The 20,774-nt window shown below is 44.4% G+C and overlaps 1 protein-coding gene across 1 annotated transcript in view; it reads right to left on the bottom strand.

Moving 5' to 3' along the window:
* LOC115781231 (zinc finger protein ZFPM1) overlaps nt 1-20,774 on the bottom strand; it is a 108,689-nt gene that overhangs the window by 53,643 nt on the left and 34,272 nt on the right. Inside the window, 1 exon segment of the mRNA XM_030730755.1 lies at nt 8,252-8,398. Within this exon segment, the coding sequence (XP_030586615.1) occupies nt 8,252-8,398 (147 nt within the window).

The following is a 20,774-nucleotide window of genomic DNA, read 5'->3' on the forward strand; positions in this document are numbered from 1 at the left end:
CTCACTGCATGGAATCAGATCACAAACATCTCAATATTCAGTTCAACTCAATTCAGTTCAGTTTAAATTAATTACACAGCACCTGTTCACCTGTTTGTAATGTACAATATGGAAGGAAACCCCGGGCAGAACCAGGCCGAGGGAGGAGCCAGGATCGAGAAGAAAGGAGAGCAGCAATGAGATGACCCAGGAAACAAAACACAGGAGACTGAATGACATGCAGTAGCAGCGTATGAACACACGAGGCGCTGCTTTAGCCTCACTGTGCATCTGCTAGCTGCTCTGCAACCCATCCCCACCGCGGCTTCATTTCACGCTTTACCTGATTTAATCAGCATCGTGCCCACTGTTACCGATTGCTGCTCTCTTATAGGAAATCTCCTTTTAAGTACAGCAGCACTCACTAGTTTAACTGCATCCTGCAGCAGCTTGAAGGCACTTTAATTATGTTTGTATAAGCAAAGTGATTCAAGGTGGCCATGTTTAGCCCATGAAAGGAAAGGAATGATGTGAGGCTTCGATTCTGAATTTGTAAAACTAAAATATTCTAATGATGAGATTAGATTAAGCTTAGATTATTTCCATTAAAGAATGCATGCTCAGGGAAGCTGGTCCATGATTGTTACAAAGTAACACACTTCACCCAGTGACATATGACCTCTTACTTTAATATTTTCTTATATTACTTTGTTTTCAAATTTTCATTTCAAAATGCATTTTATTTGCAGTGTGATAGTAACGTGTATGAATTTACAAAGCATCAGAGACGGCAGGAGAAAAAGCTCAGTGTAAATATAAGGGCTCAGTTTCATTTAGCTTTGACTCACAGTCTCTGTTTCAAAGACTGGTTAACTTAAACAAATTCCTCTAAGTTCTGATTTTGCTTTAGTTCAACTTCTCCCAGTGTGACTTAACTGAGAGGGAAAAACACTGTTGATGCAGCTTTCCCAGGATCTGAATCCGATTACTTCCCTTCCTCCTTCCTCCCTCTCCCTGTTTTCTGCTCTCTCCTTTTCTTTCCCCTTTCCCAAATCCCGCGCCGTCTTCACCCTCCACCCCGATAACGCCTCAGCTGTCTGCACAAAGGCCGTGTTTACCCTTGCATTCCCGCTCCGATAAACAGCGATAGCACCCGATCGATACCAGCCATAAACGCCTCGTGACCACGTGATGCCCTCACACACCGCCGTTATTAATGTAACAGTTGAGAGGCTGGGTGGATGTGCACCATCAAATAAATCCACACACACACACACACACACACACACACACACACACACACACACACACACACACACACACACACACACACACACACACACACACACACAGGATGCACATCCAGTTTCACGTCACGTCCACCTTTCAACCGTATCCACACGCAAACACTCAGCCGAGAAATACTGTACACACACATGCGCACTACATCCCCCACCCCACCCCCACCCGCCTAAACAGTGCCATTATTTTCAGCTATAAATCACATTGAATGGCACATTGATTTTATCCTGCAGGGGCTGAAGCGAGGGAGGGGAGCTGGAGACACAGTTATTGCGTTTAATATTATCAATATTATCTCCCATATCATCTCAGACAGGGAGGCAGGTATCAGGAGGAGTCGACAGACACTTTTCTGCCAAACCCCCTCCTCCCTCTCTCTCCCACTCTCTCCCCCACCTTCCCTCCCACCCACCCCCCCATAGCGAGACAGTCTCCATCAATCTGATAAGCTGAACTTCCTCTGTCACACCTGCAGGGCAAAGTCACCCAACAATCCCTCGCCTCCTAACTTCTACAGTCCTGTTTCTATTCTGCCTGATAATAACAACAATAATAATTACAATTAAAACCGCAAGCGGTGATATCGGGCCCTCGCACTCCGCGCGCGTCGACCTGTGGCGCTCGTCGACCCGTGCCGCACTCGGAGGTTTTGTGATCGTGATGGGTCTCTAGAAAGTTGAATTCTTTTATAGGAAAAGGTATCTTTTGCTCTCGGCATAGACGCAATGGAATATTTGGGGGTGTGGTCACGGCTCCAGCATGCAAAATAGGGCATGGGTCTGATTGACTTTTTTGATGGGCTGTTTGTCTAGATGATGTGGAGCCAATTTGGTCTCACTGGGTGAAATGCCCTAGGAGGAGTTCATTCAAATAGCAGGCCTGAAAATGGCAAAAATTGACACTTTCAATTGAAGATGCTGGACTTCCTGTAGGGTTTGGAGTATGGCTCCAAGAGACTTTTTTGTATGTCTTAGGATGTTACATGAGTGTGCAAAATTTCAGAGCTGTAGATAAAATGTAACTCAGGGGCTAGCTAAAAAACATGGTATATTATGATATTTAAAGCTGCCAGTAGGGGGCACTCTAACGTTTATGGACTTTATGCATATCAATGTGTTCAGGGCAGGAGGCTTATCAAATAGATGAGGATTTTGTAAGGAATGGTGAAAGATATTTCATGTATTTCAGAGCAAAACTAATTCTGTGGACGGTCATACAAATTTTCATTTGCTTCTGTAGGGGGCGCTATTGCGCCTACAGTCTTGAATCTGTAGTTATGGATTCAGCCTGGGTGTGTACATGAGTGATTAAATTTTCAGCCTGATCAGACAAAGCATGTGCGAACAAGTGCACAAACAATTTTGGTGGTGAGGGAGAAAAACAAAGGCCAAATTTAATGGCCTGGTGTGACAAGGCCGTTTAATATTTTTTAAAGATTTCCACAATATTTGATGGGCTACTTGTGTAGATGATCTGGAGCCAATTTGGTGTCAGTGGGTGAAATGCCCTAGGACGAGTTCGTTCAAATAGCAGGCGTGGAAATCGCAAAAATTGACACCTTCAATTGAAGATGGCCGACTTCCTGTAGGGTTTGGGGTATGGGTCCAAGAGACTTTTTTGTACGTCTTAGGATGTTACATGAGCCTGTACATTTTCATACATGTAGATAAAACGTAGCTCCGGGGCTACTCAAAAAACTTGCTATTTTAAGATATTCCGAGCTGCCACTAGGCGGCGCTCTAACGTTTATGGACTTTATGCATATGAATGTGTTCAGGGCAGCATGCTTATCACACCACTGAAGTTTGAGCCAGATTGGGCAAGTTGGCTTTGAGTTACAGCCATTTTTGTGTTCATGGCGAATCATCGAACTTTGCCGTCCCATAAGGGTCACGCCCTTTTGTCAAAAACTCACAGTTTTAAAAACACAGTAAGTCCAAGTTCTTAAGGCTTTCCAGGTGAAATTTGAGATGGTTCTGCTAAACCACCTTGGAGCTGGACCTCCAAGTGTAAAATATGACATTTCCTGTTCCCACTAGGTGGCGCTGCGACTGATATTAAATATTGTCATATGTATGTGTTCAGGGGGGCACCCTCATCCTACTGGAGAAGTTTGATGCACATTGGATCATGTAGGTATGAATGAGAGGCAATCAAAATTTCATGGCGAATGATCAAAGTTCAAAGGGGCATAAGGACCCCTCCCCCTTGGCAAAAACTCACCATTTTCGAGATTTAGATTCCCCTGGGGGTGTAGGTTAGACAAACCAAATATGAAGATGATAACGTCTAAAACCTCTGAGTTATTAGAAAAAGTGTGAGGGCTGCAAATCGCCAAATTTGCATAATTAATTCAAAATGGCGGACTTCCTGTTGGGTTTAGGGCATGGCTCCAAGAGGATTTTTTGTGCGCCTGGACATGATATACATGTGTATGAAGTTTCATTCATGTACGTGAAACACAGCGGTGGGGCTCCAGTTTAGGGGGCGCTAGCGAGCCATTTGGGCGCGCCCTTGCCCGAGCCCATTAAAATACTTAAATTTTCACCAGGTGTGACGCATGTGCAAAGTTTCACGAGTTTTTGAATATGATAAAGCCCCCAAAAAGCCAATTCATTTGCCTGAATAATAATAATAAAAAAAAAAAAAAAAAAAAAAAAAAAAAAAAAAAAAAAAAAAAATAATAATAAACGAAGCAATTACAATAGGGCCTTCGCACAGTTCGTGCTCGGGCCCTAATAATGCTGCCTGAGCTTTGCACATCCTGCCCTCATGTTTAAGGTTGAGCACATGCACACAGACGGTCTCCGTGTTGGTGGCAGTGATGAGTGTCCGGAGAAAGCAGCAGCTGCAGCCACAGCACTGCTGCACACTCCTCTGCACACAATCAATACTGCACGTACACAATAGGAACTTCACATAGAGAGCAACTTATTTACACATGCTGGTAAAATACTAAAGCTAATCTCTTCCAGGTATGCAGTAAGGTCCCAGAATGGGACCCTGAAAAAACTGCAGGCCCACATATACGTGCTGCAGCTGTGCACCATCACCAGGGGGCAGTGTCACAAATACGTAGAGTAAATGTTAATGTGGGCTGCTCTCCCCTGTGTTTAGCTGTTGTTGGTCCTTAAGCTCAGCATCCACGAAGAATAAACACAAACCAACCAAAACCAAGTGAAACTGACCACTGCAGCCATTATCATTCATGCTTTTTTAAATAAGTGGGGTTTTTTTCCCCATCCTCTTTGTGGTGACCTCCCTTTAACCAATCAGCATTCTGCCTTTGCATAGCATCACTGCAACGGGGCCATGCACTGTTAGGCTTTTGGAAACTCATCTGTGCAGCCTCTGCAGGTTTAATTCCCACAATCCTTCTAAAGAGTAACACAAACTCACACCAGCAGCTCACAATGTTCCCTCACAACATTTTAAATAAGAAATTACTAAATTTATGATTTATGAAGTGGAAAACAATCCAGCATTCATCATGCACACTGATAACAACCACACTTCAGTTACCTGCCAAGCTGATGAGCAGACCACCAAGTGATTGGAGATGATTTCACCTCTCCTGACCCAATCTGACTCACACACGTCCAATCACAGGGACATAACACTGAGAAGCAGCTCATCCTAATAATATCAGGAAAGAAGACCCAAATGCAACACACTGGAGCCAGGATTACTAAACATAAAGTGAGCTTCAATAAAACTGCTAAAACATAAACACACACACACACACACACACACACACCTGCTTTAAAACAAAACAGGAATCCAAGAATAAAGTAAAGCACAACGAGGACACGGGGAACAAAATGGGAGACAATCAGGAAACAAGGGAAAGAAATAATGGCAGGAAGTGCAATGACATTGGGAAAGCATCCCTTCAAAACAAAACACTGACTTGCATCTAATGAAGTGAATGAATCATTTTAATATTAGACCTAAATTTTTGCTGAGTATATGTGCTACTGATTGTAATTGCTCCAGCTGTTCCTTTAAATGAAAGCAGAGGAGAACACTGCCTCAGTTATGTCCGTTTGTGCATCACACACACTTTCTCTATCACCGCTAATCAGATTCTGATGAAAAGAAGAAAAAAACAGTTTACAAAAATCCTTCTGATTGGCTCAAATGAGGGCATGACAATTAGAGGTCAAAAGGAGGTAACATTACTTCCTTATCAGCCCTGAAGTGGATGTTATCAGGCTTCCTGTGATGTATAAAATGATTGCCTTGTTATGAAAAAAAGGAACTTTGCTCGTTTCTGTGGGTCGCTGCAACTGTAGAGCAATTCTGAGAAGAGAGAGGAGGGAAAAAAACACCACAACAGAGAGAGACATACCAAACAGATGCTCGAGCGTACCTCAATAAAGTTTGTCTGTTTGTGTGGTGTGTGTGTGTGTGTGTGTGTGTGTGTGTGTGTGTGTGTGTGTGTGTGTGTGTGTGTGTGTGTGTGTGTAGCACTCTTTTGTACCAACATTAATAAACTGGCTCTTGCTGTCAGGTAGAAAAGACGGGGTGTTATGGAGAGAACAGAGTGCTCGGTCCTGTTACTGCTAGAATGTGTTTTTCTTGCTAAAGTTATCAGGGCGGTTATCGCCTGTGTGTGTGTGTGTGTGTGTGTGTGTGTGTGTGTGTGTGTGTGTGTGTGTGTGTGTGTGTGTGTGTGTGTCTTCCAGATGGTGGATAAGAGGCCCTGCCTTTATTAGCCAGCGCTGGCCAGATAAAGACCTGGTATTGATCCCAGGTTGAAAGAGCAGGTTCGTCAAACATGGCTGATTTACAGAGAACTGATAATGGCAGCGCTGGGCAACTGAGGAACCCAGAGAAGAGAGAGAGGAGTAAATCAACAGTGTGATGGAGAGGGAGGGAGGGAGTGTGTGTGTGTGTGTGTGTGTGTGTGTGTGTGTGTGTGTGTGTGTGTGTGTGTGTGTGTGTGTGGTGGGGGGGGGGGGGGGGTAAAACACACACAAAACACTGAAACAAGGTCGTGAAGCAAGTTTGCCGTGGACAGACAAACTTGCTCACATGTGCAGTATGCCTGACTTCTCTCATCTTCTTCTTCTTATACAATCTATCACACACATAACCCACCCCTCACCTCAAACACACACACACACACACACACACACACACACACACACACAGTCTTGGCGCTAATCTCTAATCTCGTCTCGATTAGCACCTGACAGAATTTCCATGGGTTTATCAAACCGAGCCAACCAGCAGACGCTTATCACTCGCAGCCCCCAAAATTTCACAAGAGCAGGAATTTTTGAGATTAAAAAAACACAGCTGGTGAAATCTCGAATAAGTCAAAAGAATATGACTGAAAAACTCTGCTATCACACGGCAGGAGGGGGGAGGCTCGGGATAAGAGGTGCACGACAGGGGCGGACTCACTGAAGCCCACAGAATTCTTCTTCTTCTTCTTTTTAATCTGTTATCCATATTAGAGATAAAGGAGTGACACACGTGTGGAAAGCTGCAACCTCCAAATGGTGCCGCAGAGTTTTTGCATTGTCTCTGGGTGACGTCTGCTGACAGATAACAGGTAGGCGTCAGTTGATTAAAGAAAGACTTGATGAGCAGATAAATCTGCTAATAACCACTAATAACTGCCAGTAAACTAGATATCTGGATCCTTTTACTTGAAGAGGTGCTTACTGTTGACAGATGTTGTCAGTGTGCTGCTGCTACTGCAGCAAATGTGATGATATTAATCATCTAAAAAAAAAAAAAAAATATGTGAGAACAGATTTTTTAAATCTTTGCAGTACCTGATGACGTGTTTTGAGGGCAGAACTGAAGTGCTGGCAGAAAGTGATACTTCTTCAGCAGCTTATCTTTATACAATCTGTGGAAAAACCCCATGTCTACACAAAAGAAAAATCTCTTGAATAATACAGTTTTGCATTTTTCAGTCATTTCCAGGACAGGATTTTTGTGTAACTGACTGATGTGCTACTCACACAACAAGTGGCAGAATTTTCATAACTCGCTGAATCTTTTCAAAGCTGTTTGGCTAATTACAGTTGCCAGCCCCATATTTATGGGATGGGATATTTACTTACATACCAAAGCTGCTAATAGCTGTAATCGTTCTATAATATAATGATCAGGATCAATATGAGGATTCTGCAGCTGCTTTTAGATTTGATTACTCCATTACTTAAACAAGCGTACAGTCAGAGTCTTTAAATATCATCATTTCTGTGCAGCTCTGCGTGAGCTGCACAGATTCCTGTAAGTGAGCTGTTACTGTACAGTACCGCTGTAACATCACACAGTCTCGTCAAACAGAGAAATCATTTGGATAATGATGGACCAGCTTTCACACTGCGGCATTCGCAGAGGTGCTGGTTCATCTCCTAGTCTCACCTGTTTGTTGCACTGAGCACAAACAAAAAGCAGCTTTAAAGCCAGGTGGCTGTAGCTCAGGAGGTAGAGCGGGTCACCTACTGATCGGAAGGTTGGTGGTTCGATTCCTGGCTGCTGCATACCAAGGTATCCTTGGGCAAGATACTTAACCCCAAGTTGCTGAATGTGTGTGAATGTTAGATAGTAAAAGCTTAGTTAATCATGGAAGTGCTTGTGTGACTGGGGTAAACGTGTTGTATGAGTGCTCAGACAGAGTGGAAAAGCACTATATTAGAACTCGTCCATTTACAGCAACAACTCCAGTTTCCTCTGCTGCTCAGTTTTCATGCTTTTACATTTCAACTCAGAGCTAAAATAAAGTGGGAGAAGACATTTGAATGAACTGAAACAGAAACAAACTAAAAATATGTGTGGTTATTAGATACGTTTTTAAAATGTCTTTATTTGCAGATGTTTACTGAGGACGTCTTCATGGCTGACCTGACCTTCTGTTCTTTGACCCTAACACCAACTGTTACACCAACACACTGTCTCATTCAGAAACAGACGGGAAGTCTGAGACTGATCTTCTTCTTCTCACCTTCATTGTACAATGGCGTGTACGGCGGCGGGCTGCAGCTGTCGCCTTCTGCAGAATCATCTGGGTCAGAGGCTCCTCCCTCCTCTCCTGATAGGCTCAGGTTGTCTGGTGTGTTTTCCTCACCGCCATCGAGATCACCAAGAGAACCTGTCAGAAAAGAAGGAGGGCAGATCAACAACTGAGAGTGTCCATCCCGCGTAAGGACAGCAGTCTAATCCACTGACACCTGTAACATAGAAGTGATGGGAAGGTGGGGTTTATCCGGGATAGGAGCCTAATCTACAACATCGGTTTAAATATGCTGGTTGGTCTCAAATAAAAGGAACAAAAGTAATATAAGCTAATTAAACTCAGCCAATCAGAAGCAAGTTTCCTTGGAGGCAGCGTGGCCTTAAAGGGGGAGGAGCTAAAACAGTGTATCTCAGACAGAGGATGCAGAGGGGCTGCTCCAAGGCCCAGTGCAACATCCATGCAAAGCGACTGCAGTAGAGTCTAAGAGTAAAAATGTGGTGCTGCACATGAGCAGATTAGAAAAAGACACTTTCCAGGAACATCTTTCTTACTCTGCAAACACAAAGGGCAGAGTTTTTAGACTGCAGGAATATTCCCCATTTAACAGTCTGCAGTCTGTGATCCCCTGCTGTGTGGGACAGCCCCCCCCCTGCCCACAAAGCCCTGAATTATCTGTAAAATATACCAGTGGGAGACGCGTCTGCAGCGCAGTCACACAATAACACCACCCCGAGGCTTTGAGTGTCTTCCTGTGGGCCTCGAGAGCTGAAAATTAAGAGGTTTTAACAAGCTGCTTATGGTTGTATGCAATGTAGACGGGAAGGGGAAAAAAAGCCCCAAACACGGTGATGTGTCACCCCCCACCCCCACTTACTGGACTCATTCAAAAAACGGTTTCAAGAATTGGACACGCTGAACAGTCTAATCCAGAAGATTAATAGCCAAGAAGCCAAGGGGGACCTTAAAGCCAAATTACAGTATACCTAAAATTGCAGCTAAAAGAGTGATTAGTGCAGGGCTGATCTGTATCAATTACAGTTTCATAATCCCTGCTGACCACAGTAATTATACAGTACTTTTGATCTATTTTAGCCTGTTTGAAGATTACATCCAAAAAATGAAGTGAGTTAATATGGATTTAATGTGACTTTTTTTAAATTGCTTCATTAATAATATTCTGACTATAAGATGAATGATTGAACAGTGCGTTAAGAGCTCCGAACCCTGAAATATGCTCACATTCAACCGAGAGCGTCGCAAACGCTCATCTGCGTCCGGTGACACGCTTCAGTCTCAGCTCCTGAGAGGCAGCCACGACAGGATCGTTAACTCACGGCGAGCATTTCTCTTAAGAGGATTACGAGTCGCAGCGCGAGGCAGAAATGGTTCATGTGCTGCAGAACGCCAGGGGAGGAAACAGCATAATGACGATGTCCTGGAAAGTCAAGCAGGGTGGGCACATTGTTTTTGAATAACTAAATCACACTGACATTAATACAGAGAGAAGAAATCCAGGATTTTTCCCCCCTTCTTTCATTCCTCCCTCCATCCAGACAGGTCGTAAATTAATTTTCATTAGGTTGTGTCGAACGAACAAGAGGGATTGTTTCGGAGCTAAAGCCGTGACTGGGGGCGTATATATTTACAATACTGGAACAAAAGGAGTCTATAATCTATACAAAGCACACAACAATACCCGTGAATAAAGAAGCTTGTAGAAAAAGGGAGAGGCAATTTTTCTAATTCTGTTAATTTCACTCACCAAAGCAATTAAAAGCAGGCAGAGATAATGCTGGGAAACAATCGCCGGCTGACAAAGTGTTTCTGTCTTTGTAAATGAAACATCTTTAGGCTAATTTCAACTTCCACGCCTGCATGGTTCACTCTAATTTCAGATAAAATTAACACAGCTAGATTTGGACCTTCGTAAAAAAAAAAAAAAAAAAAGCAGAGAAGAAAAAAAAGATTGATCCTGTACACAATATTTTTAGAATTAGGTCCATGTCGCCGGAGCTTTGCTAGATCTAATTTTCAGTATCTATAAGGACATTTTCATACAATTAATTTTCCTTTAATCATAATTGTACAAAGGGACTCCTCTGTATAAAATTCCAATTATATTTCCTGTTTAAAATGTAAGTTTGAATTATGATTTCTTTCCTCATTACGGCCCTGGTTTAATGAATCAATCGCTGCATCACTGCTTTCAGACATCAAATGGTGCGGAAAAGTTTCAGCTCCACTTTCTCCCCTCTTTTATCCAAGGAGAAATATTCTCCCTTTCCCCTTCTCTCCCTGTCTCGGATAGTTGGCAGAAAGGATAGCGGGGCGTCTTGTGATAAGTGCACCACATTCTACTTCATTTGGCAGTTTTAAAGTTAAAGTCTTTAATTGTTACAGCGTGATATCCAGGAAAATTGGACTGAACTCATTCAAGAGATGAAGAAATAATAAGAAGACATAACCCGCATGTGTATCTCTGTAGGAGGGACATCAATTAAGCTGAGACTTATCCAACAGCACCGCATAATTTTCTGGGCTGTGAGCTAAAGGAGGATCTCTAAAGTGTGGACCAAAAGAAAAAGCCTGAAGCTTGCATTTGTTCAAATTTGGAAACTTCAGGTTCTCCGGCCAGTAAAACTTTCAGTGAGATGTTGAAAAACCATTTCCTGGAAGCAGAAGGGCTCCTTTCTGATGAAATCCTCAGGGAGTTTCTGATTGGATTCATTCCCAATCATCTAGAAGTCCTGAGTATTCCCACTGAGGCACACTGATAGGCCTCAGCCTCACCTGACAAACCGCCACAGATCTGGATTTTTTTAAGGGCTGACGCTCAGTACGAGCATCATATATCGCAAGGAGAAGGTAGCACTGTCCAGACCTGGTGTATTTCTTTCACAGTCGTGTACCGAGCAGGCAGTAATGAATGAAACCTTAGCAAGAAACCAGCGAAGAGCTGAAGCCAGTTCTCTGCCTGACTCCGCGTGGCCGGGGGAAGGAACATCATGAGTGTGCACGAGGACACACAAAGCACGGGCTGCAGGCTCGATCCCAGCAGGAAGCAGCTCACTCAGATGTTGGATCCATGCTGTGTCAGTGTCTGATGATGGCAGACATCAACCTTTGTTTCTCTGAAGTCAAAGTGATGTTGAAACTGAATGAACTCCCACACTTAAGGGAAAACGGCAATCAGGTCTGCTCTGATATCAGCAGATACTCAAGATTGTGATATCAGCACTGATACGGGATGTGAATGAATTTTATTTCCTGGACCCAACAGACCGGCTGAAAGTCTTCAGTTTACGCCGTGCCATTACATCAGGGTTCGGGTCAGCGCAGAGCAGCTGATGCTGCATTATTGGAAAGGTTTCTGCACGTGTGTCTATCCTGCAAACACAAAGAAGGCAGCTAATCACGCACCAGGACTTCATCTCCAGCTGGCATGTTAATGATTAGCATGGTCAAAGAGAATTCCTGATAATATTATCGCAGTATCAATACAAACTGAAAAAATGAAATTAACAGTGATCGGTCAAATTCAAGTGGAACTTTACTTAATGTGCGTTTTGTTTGGATGAAGGTCACAAAAGACTCTGTAAACATGTCTGTATTATTACTACATCGATTATATTAGACAGATTTTATGTACTGATTAATTAATTAATGGCTCAGAGGTAACAGTCAGGGCCCAATCCTGCGTAACTGCAGCTACAGACGTCGTTTCCATGAAGAAGAAATGAGCAGAGGTTAACAGATCTCCTGATGCTTTGGTGTCAGGAAAAAGATTCTTAAAAAAAAAGATTAGATTAGAGAGTATCTGATCACATGACCCCTGAGCAAGCCGATAAACTGTTTTCTGGATGCTATGGTCACATTTCAGTCAGTACCCAAAGGTATTTATGCAATAATGGATAGAAATCACTCAGTCCAGGCTTCTTTGAACCATAAACTTCTGCTTTTTAACTGTGAGGATGTTTCTTTGTCTGGACTCAAACGGTGAGCCCAAACTGAGGTACAACAACGAGCCCGGGTTCCAGTCGCCCGGCACACATGCGGTGCTACAGGAGTGCTCACGCTCCAGCACAGAGACTTCAGCTGTCTGTCTTGGAGGAGAGGCAGAACAAAGTGCTGCAGCTGATGAAGGCGCCAAAGATACTGCTTTATTAACTCTCCGTCCACATCAAACCTGCAGCGAGCAGCTCGCTGATTAAACACAGAGACAACACACATCAAACCTGCATGCTCAACAAGCTGATTAAACAGACGAAAGCCTCGCCGCTCTCACGCTAATAACCCGCCGCACAAAAATACATTAGAGCTGAAAGCAAGAGGAGAGGGAGAGAGGCGCACTTGTATCAGAAAATCACAGACTTGTGAAGAGAAACATTAAAAGAGGATATTTAGAGAAAGAAAAGGAGGAGAGAGTGGGAAGGAGAGGAGGATGTGAGCGCTCCCTCTTGAGAGAGGGAGTGGGAGAAACTGAGGCACCTGACACAGAGTCACGCACTGGAGAGGAGCCACTTATTGATCAGAGTAAAGAGAATTACCCACCACTGAGGACATACTTTTAATCAACTTTGCACTTTAAACACTCTCCTCAGCGCTGCGTGGGCCCTTATCACAGCTCCACGGCCACCGTCCCCACCACAGGAGGAAGCGCCCGCGCAGGCCGCCACATCGATCCATTCAGCTTCAATAAAAATCTGCTTTTAGCATCAGAGCTGAGCAGCACTGCCCACTGAGCTGAGCACTTACAGCAAACACAAGCAAGGCAAGAGATTTTTTTTTTTCCCCAAAAGACCTGAAATCCGGGGGACTCATCTCCACTCTGACAGAGCGCAGTGGGGTGAGGGGGTTAAAAATGCCTGGGTCCTGCAGGGTGAGGCCTGCAGAGCCTCCGTGTCCTGCATGTTCTGAAACTGATTGAGTAGATCTGCTTTCAGTGACACCTGCACAATGAGTCAAAACAGAGTGCGAGTTTCAAAATGTGATTCTGGCTGATATCACATCCAAAAGTTCTCACAAATCAATGTTAAACCTGAGTTTCCTTTGGGCTGACCTCCTCTCCTCATTTATTACCAAAACCAAAGGATGCATCTGCAAATTAGTGGTTTTCTCATAAATATACCTTTGCAAACACTATATCACAGGAATATAAAAAAAATGTGACCAAGATTTTCAAAATAAAAGTGTCTACCAGTCCCCACAGCAGCTTGGGTGGTTGGGTGGAAGGTAGATGTAAAAGGTCATAGATTATTAGCTACCCTGTTAAAGTAATGCTACTCACTGCATTTGATAACTTGCTGGTTAATTATTGATTAAAAAAACATTTCATCCCTCTGAGTGTGACAGAAACCCTCTCCCTGAATCAGAGCCTGTAAAATAACTCAGCGCTCCTCGGCTCCTGTCAGCAGCATCACTGCAAACTCTGCAGGCGCACTGCACGCTAGCTTTTTCATGACTTTTAGTTCTTCATCATATTACATAAATATCACATCTCTGAAGTCGTTACTTCCTCACACTGTAAGCCGAAAGTCACAAAACACAACAACAACCTGCCGCTTTCAAACTGTCAGCAACGGCACAACAACCATAGAAACTTAACGGTACACAAACAGGACTCTACTGTGACTGCTTTTCCTACCAGTAGGAACTGCAGTACTAATATCATTACTGTTAATGCAACTGTCATTGTGATTCTGATACTGATAATGTGCTGCAAGTGTTTCAGCAAAAATTCTCACCGTGATGCTGCCACTGATTTCGCTACTGAACAACGATTGAAGAGGTTTAATTTGATGATGCAGAACCATTCCTGCCCTTTTATTTTAATGGCTCCCCCTCCTCCCCCATTTCTGAGGAAAATGGCCTCAGCGTCTGAAATACTTTGACCGTGTTCACAATGTTTGGCAGAAAGAAAACTCCCTGCAGCTTCCTGTGAAGGCTTCAGAAAGGCAGGACACAGCTTATGATTAGGCAGAAAGTTCATCAAACTTTGTGCATCAGAATATGATAAGCAGACTTTCTGTGCATGTCGAAGCAGGGGCTCCATTTGGTGTGAGCATGCTGTCAAAGAGCCGAAAGCAACAAATACAGGGAAAAAAAAACCCCTTGTGATTAAAACACTAAATCAAATGAAATAGATCAGGAAAGCCATCTTTTAGTCTTTTCACAGACACGCTGGTCCTCAACAAGCACAAAACCAGCATAAAAAAGTTGATTAGCCTTTATAATATTTAATCAAGCAAAATAATCAATCCACCCATCCATCCATCCACCCATAACACTTATACGGGTCCAGCAGTCTAAGCAAAGATTCCCAGGCCCACCTGCTCCAGGTTATCCAGGGGGACACAGTGTCATTCCCAGACCAGCCGAGAGACATCACCTGAACAGGAGACAAAGAGCCCGGCGGGCGCTCAGGCTGTTTTGACTGCTCAGCTGATATCTGTCACTATTTATGGTGTGTTACCTACACAGGTACGATGTCCCTCTTCTGTGGGTAAACGGATCATTTGCACTATATTTAAAAATGCTACAGCAATATTGTGGCAATAATACAGACAATATAAATATTGTGCAACAATTGTGTTATTCAAATGTTGTTGCACAGTTATTGCTTTTGCCTGTGTGTATTTACTGGTTTTGTTGTGTTTCTAGTTCCCGCGTTTCCTCCTGCCTCCTACACCTGCCTCTGTCTTCATGTTAGCAAAGTGTTAGCAATTAGCTTTTACTTACTTCCTTTTTTATTTTGAAGGTCGCTTAGGTGTTTTTACTTCCTGCCTTTGTTCTTTTTCCTCCTTTCCTGATTTTTGCATCCTGACTTAATTGTTCCCACTTGTGCTTTTTACCTGTGTCTCATTCCCCAATAAACCTTTCTGGGAATTTCTTTTTTTTTTTTTTTCTTTCAAAAGAAGATTTTTCTTTAATAACAGAAACAAGCAGAGAGAACACACACACACACACACACACACACACACACACACACACACACACACACACACCTCTAAATCAGCACACGGCAACCCACTGACTGTGGAACTGAAACGCTTTAAAGGCCAGGAAAGGCCCACTATAATAATAATAATAATAATAATAATAATAATTTGTACATGTTATTATTTGACATTACTTTCTTCCCTAAATCTCTGGCCTGTTAGCCTTGGATCAGTGTCGGCTCATTTTTATTAGAATTGTGTGTCTGTTTGTGATACTGGCCTCGTGTCACGCTGGCTGTGCAGAGACATGAAACGTGTCAGAGGTCAAACACGGTGAAGCAGTGCTGCTTTACCTCCTTTATATTTTTATCATAAACATTTAACTTGGTGGGATCAACATGTTCACGTTACTGATTATTAATCTGGGGTGTGTATTGTGAGTCTGAGCTCCAGCACACACTGATTTCCAAATCTTCTTCCTGTGCATTAAAATGTGAATTCTTATGAACAGGATTGAAAGAGATGATAAACTCTGATACAACGTCCTGTGTGTGTGTGTGTGTGTGTGTGTGTGTGTGTGTGTGTGTGTGTGTGTGTGTGTGTGTGTGTGTGTGTGTGTGTGTGTGTGTCTAGTCTCGTTGGATTGTCCACCTGTCAAACTGCCTGTTTGTTCCCAGTATTCCAGTTATTCCTAGTTTCCTGCATGCTCCCTGCTGGGTTTGGACTCCTTGCTCCTCATTTCGGCCCATGTTTTTGAACTTTAAAACAGGACGGCTGAGGCGACTCTTTCACCTTCTACTTTGAGTCTGAGTTTAAGTTACTAGTTAATTTTTTGTGTAGATATCAGGATAATATCAATGCTGTAAACACAATCTGATCATTTTGAGGTTCTAATGCAGAAGTTGCCCATCAGAGGAGAAATGAGACCCCACTGAAGAGGATGAATCGACGAAGGATCCTCACTGACTGTTCCTGTATATATACATCCGGTAGCATCGGTGCTATTAACTGATGGCATTAAAAGGTCTGAAGGAAAACGATGTGAAATCCATGCCTCAGCATGTTTCCCGCCATGCCAGCAAGAATAAAAAGGCCCCCCTGACAGTGTGAAGAAAGGAACAGAGAGGAAAACAACGTCTGTCCCAGCCATCAGTCACACATTCAGCAACCTGGAAGGCTGCTGCTGCTGCAGTGGCAGAGGGGGGAACCCAGCAGGGTACCAAACATCAGAGGCCTAAAAACACATGAGTAGAAACATGTTACAGTTTTTTTGCTAAGAGCCGGTTTCCTCATCCTCTCTGTGAAACTCTAATTCTCCGTGTCTCTCCTCTCATCACTCATCTCAACCTGCAGTCTCTCCTTTATATTCTCACTTCCTCTTCTCTTTCTGTCATTATCTCTGATCCCCGCCGCCCCCACCGCCGCCGCCACCTCTCTTTCTTCTTCTCCGTCCCCTTTCGATATCACTTGCGCTCTCTCCATTCCTTGCACTCCATCACCTTCCCTCTGTCTCTCTCCCTCCCCTCCCCTCCCTCCCCTTTCCTTTTTTTTCTTCCTTCCCGGTGAAAAAGCGGAGTGACTAGGAGCGTCACTCTGTGCGGATAGCTGGGAGCCGTTGGCGGTTATCGGCTCCTGCAGACTCTCTCTGCCGGTCTGATCTGTCTCCTCTTCATTAAGCAAATACGCCGACGTGGAAATGAAAACATAATAGCTATTTGATTTCCAGCGAGATATTTTGCATATTGGTTCGGAGCTGATAGCGGAATTTCATCAAGTCGTTTTTTTTTTCCCTCTCCTTCTCTCTTCCCTCACTCTCCCGCCACCACCACCTCCCTCCACCTCCTCCTTCTCCATCCTCATGCTTTAAAAACTGAATTACTGAGCTGGGCCGGCTTTCAGCAAAGATTTCTTTACATTGCTGGGAAGACGGGGGGGCAGGAGGGAGAGAGAGAAATCTAGTTCCCCAGGAAGACTACTTAAACGATTAAATATCCCCCATTCCCATCTTTTTTTTCTCCCTCTCCCTTTTTTGATAACAAGGAAGAAAATTTAAAGAATTCACAGTGCTTTAGGTTGACTATACTAATCAGAGATAGGAGGGAGAAAATTAACTCCTTAATGAGCAGAGCCGTCTCCCTGATAAAGGTCCTGGGGAGACAGCGGGGTGGGACACCAGCTGAACCATGGCGCAGAGACACAGAGAAGGAGAGATAGAAAGCAGTGGACAGAGGGATGGAGTGTAATCGAAACACACTGAGAGAAGCTTGACACCAAGCCGGGGCCAACAATTAGTTTTCCTCCTCTGAAGAGATATTTGCTTCGGCCACGATGGGGGCAGGTGCAGAGATAGCACACAATACCACCCCCACAGCGACTCGCGACGGTGCCGGCCTTGATGGATGGTCCGGCAGCGGGGTATTCTTCATGCCCCCCGGAGAGAAAAACTAGCCCTGGAGGAGGAGATCAGCAGCCTCTTCACAGCGGGCCTAACTGATAGTCCGGAGCCTCTCAGGAGGACTATTCAGTGGGCCGAGCTCGCTGAAATAAATCTCCCTGCTGCTGCGTTACATGTTGGAACACCGTGTTGCTTCAGACCTGATAGCAGCCCCGCCGTGTTAGCGCTACTGTACACACTCACACATACAGTGGAGCAGACACACACCTTTATCACAGGGCTCTGAGGCGAGGAGAGCAGCCTTATTAAGGTTACTGAAATACTGGGAGAACAGGGCAGGTGCTGCTCTATAATTTATACTAGTGAACAGCATCTCTGGACTTCCTGACGTGCCTGCACTGTGGCTCAAACCCTGCCGACTACTGAAGACAATTCTGGAAAGTTTATTTTTCACAAAGACTATTCCTGAAACAGGAGACCTGTCAGGAACTACTTTCAGAGGCAGAAAGGGTGCAGTGCCGGAGCACTTTCCTATCCACCCCACTGCTCAGAGCCTGGCTTCACTTCAGCAGAGTGGCCTCACAACCGAGTCAGTCCTCTATGAACAGAACCTGAAACAATTATTTACGGTTCACATTATTATCACACCTGCTTGTAGACAAAAAAAGGCCATATTTGATTTTAGTTTCTGCTAACACAGGATCGAGAATGTGTCCAGAATCAAATAAAATCACACTCAGGTCCTCCAGTTGTTTTTTAAATTGGGTTGTAAAGGATTTAATGGCAGAACACAGTCCCTACATGGTATCCGAACAGTAAGAGACGTTAAACGTGGAGTTAGACCACAACAGAAACTCCCACGTGTGTGGAAGCAGCAGCTGCTTGCGGTGGCAGAGGGTGGCTGCTATCGGGAGGCTGCTGCTAGAAATTCTCTGCTGATGTTGGAATCGTGCCTGAAATCAAAATGGTGGGATTTTTGCCCAGGAGGAGGTGCTAATTATTATTTTAGCCCAGCCAATGAGGATCATCTCATGAACACCCTCTGCCGTGTCCCCGACTGAAGTGCAGACGTTGATGGAGAGTTGATGGAGAGTGGGACGCCTCCTCGAGAGGCTGCAGTAGTTTGGGCTCTTCAGCTAATGCTGCAACAACTTAGTGAGACCTCCAGGCTGCTGTCTGAGGCCAGACCGGGCCAGTACATCACTCAGTGGTCACCAGGACCGAAGCCAACTAAGATCAGTGACTCATGTGTTATGCATGTCATGTTTACAGCAGAAATTTTTCTTCATGATCTTTGCCCTTTGACAGTCTGCAGCAGGTCACAGTCAGAATTATGCCCACCATTTATTTATCCACTCCTAAAATGCTCTGAATTATTAATTCACACACTGTTTTCTTTGCCATGCCTCCAAAACCGAAGCATGATGAGATGAACTGTGAGCACATTTTATGGGATGAATGTGTGACGTGTTGTTACAAAGAAAAACTGTCAGTTAATCCCAGCAGCTGCTGCTGCTGCTGCTGCTGCTGCTGGTGGTGGTATCGAGGAATGAAGCAGCACAGCAGCGTGCTCAAACTGAACTACATGACTGAGATCGTGTGATAACATTTTGGAGTATTTCAGCAGATTTCGTCACCTTTGACAGAAAGATGCTATCAGGCTGGTGTGACTAATACAAAGTCACCTCTCGCCTTCGCCTGCCTCGCCGCTGCTTTTGTTCAGCGCGCTGCCATTTTCCTACAAACGGAAAGATGTGTCAAAGTTTTGGAAGTTTGTGTTTTGCAGCCTCGTACACCACGCGTGATGTTGAGACAGCGCGTGATGTGTTGGATCAAGTCCTCCCTCTGCTATTCTGTTTCACAACCGTTTCTCCTCTGGCAGCACTTCAGATGCACTCACCCTGACAGACTGTTTCATTTTCCTCAAGGACGCCTCACTCCCACATACATGGCAGAGGAGCAGCAGTCTGCAGCTTAAATGCAGCCAAAGCGAGCGCTGAGTTCCTCTTAAAAGTGAGTGAAAAGTGAACATGTGTGCCCGGTGATAAGAAAGGAAAGGAAAGACGGCCTGTACCATATTCCACACATATTTCTTTAAAAAAATCAAATTAAATCAGCTGTAATGCAGCGGATGAAAATTCAGTTTGATCTCCTTCAACTTTCTATTTTTGCCACCAAGGTGGCAGCTCCCTGTCGTTCATACTAACCTGTGTGTTCAACAAGCAGCTTCCTGTCAGCTCAGGAGCACAGATGGATGTGCTGGGCTCACGTCTGCAGAGGACTTACAGCTCTGCTTACTGCTCATCCAAATAAGATTCAGTTCACTGTGAGCGGCGACCCCAAAACCACAAAGAGCACCAATTTTACTTTTGTCTGTCCAGTGTGAGAAGACCAGAGCACGACCAGATTTTAGGAGGGCTGCAATGCAACAAACCATATCCGTACCCATGGATGTGAGAGGAAGAGACCTGATCCTGTTCTCTGACAAAGTGGAAAAGCTTGGGCCAATTTAGAAATGGTGTCATTACATATTTTGTCCAGCAGAGCGGCTCCAAACCACAGTTTCTGACCCACTCAGTGCTGTGTGTGCAACCCATGCAGCTTTTGGGGGGGGGGGGGGTTTGAGCCAAAATGGCTGAGCAGACACACATTCAGACACACTCCTGTTAACAAACTGTGCCCTCACCATTTTGCCTTCTTACACTAGGTAAGAAGAATATCTGCCGATACAGATATCCAAAGACTTTTGCTCTCTAAAGTTGGCACTAATGTACATGACATACATGTGCATACATATTTTTTGTCTCTTCATGGGCTGATGATAACATGTAGAGGAGAAAAGGGAGTAAAAACAGGTGGTATTTCAAAAGGGAGGAGAGTTAGAAAGCAGTTACCATGCAGCCGGAGCTGAGACCCTGGACTATTGAAGCCAGGCATGCAGACGAGAAGCCAGCCGATAAGCCTGGCTGATAAAAGATAGAAAATAGCAGCAGATTTGAACTTTCCCACCGTCCTAAGATCCACAGGGGGAGGAGGGGCTGATTCAACTACTTATTGAATCCCCTCCTATCTACAGCCAACACCCCCCTCCCTCCTCCTTTACCTCCCCAAACCCAACAGCCGGGCAAGGCCAGTGAGCGCAGCGAGAATACAAGGCTGATACACACTCACACATTTC

The sequence above is a fragment of the Archocentrus centrarchus genome, chromosome 6, assembly GCF_007364275.1.
Source record: "Archocentrus centrarchus isolate MPI-CPG fArcCen1 chromosome 6, fArcCen1, whole genome shotgun sequence".
NCBI classification, from domain to species: domain Eukaryota; kingdom Metazoa; phylum Chordata; class Actinopteri; order Cichliformes; family Cichlidae; genus Archocentrus; species Archocentrus centrarchus.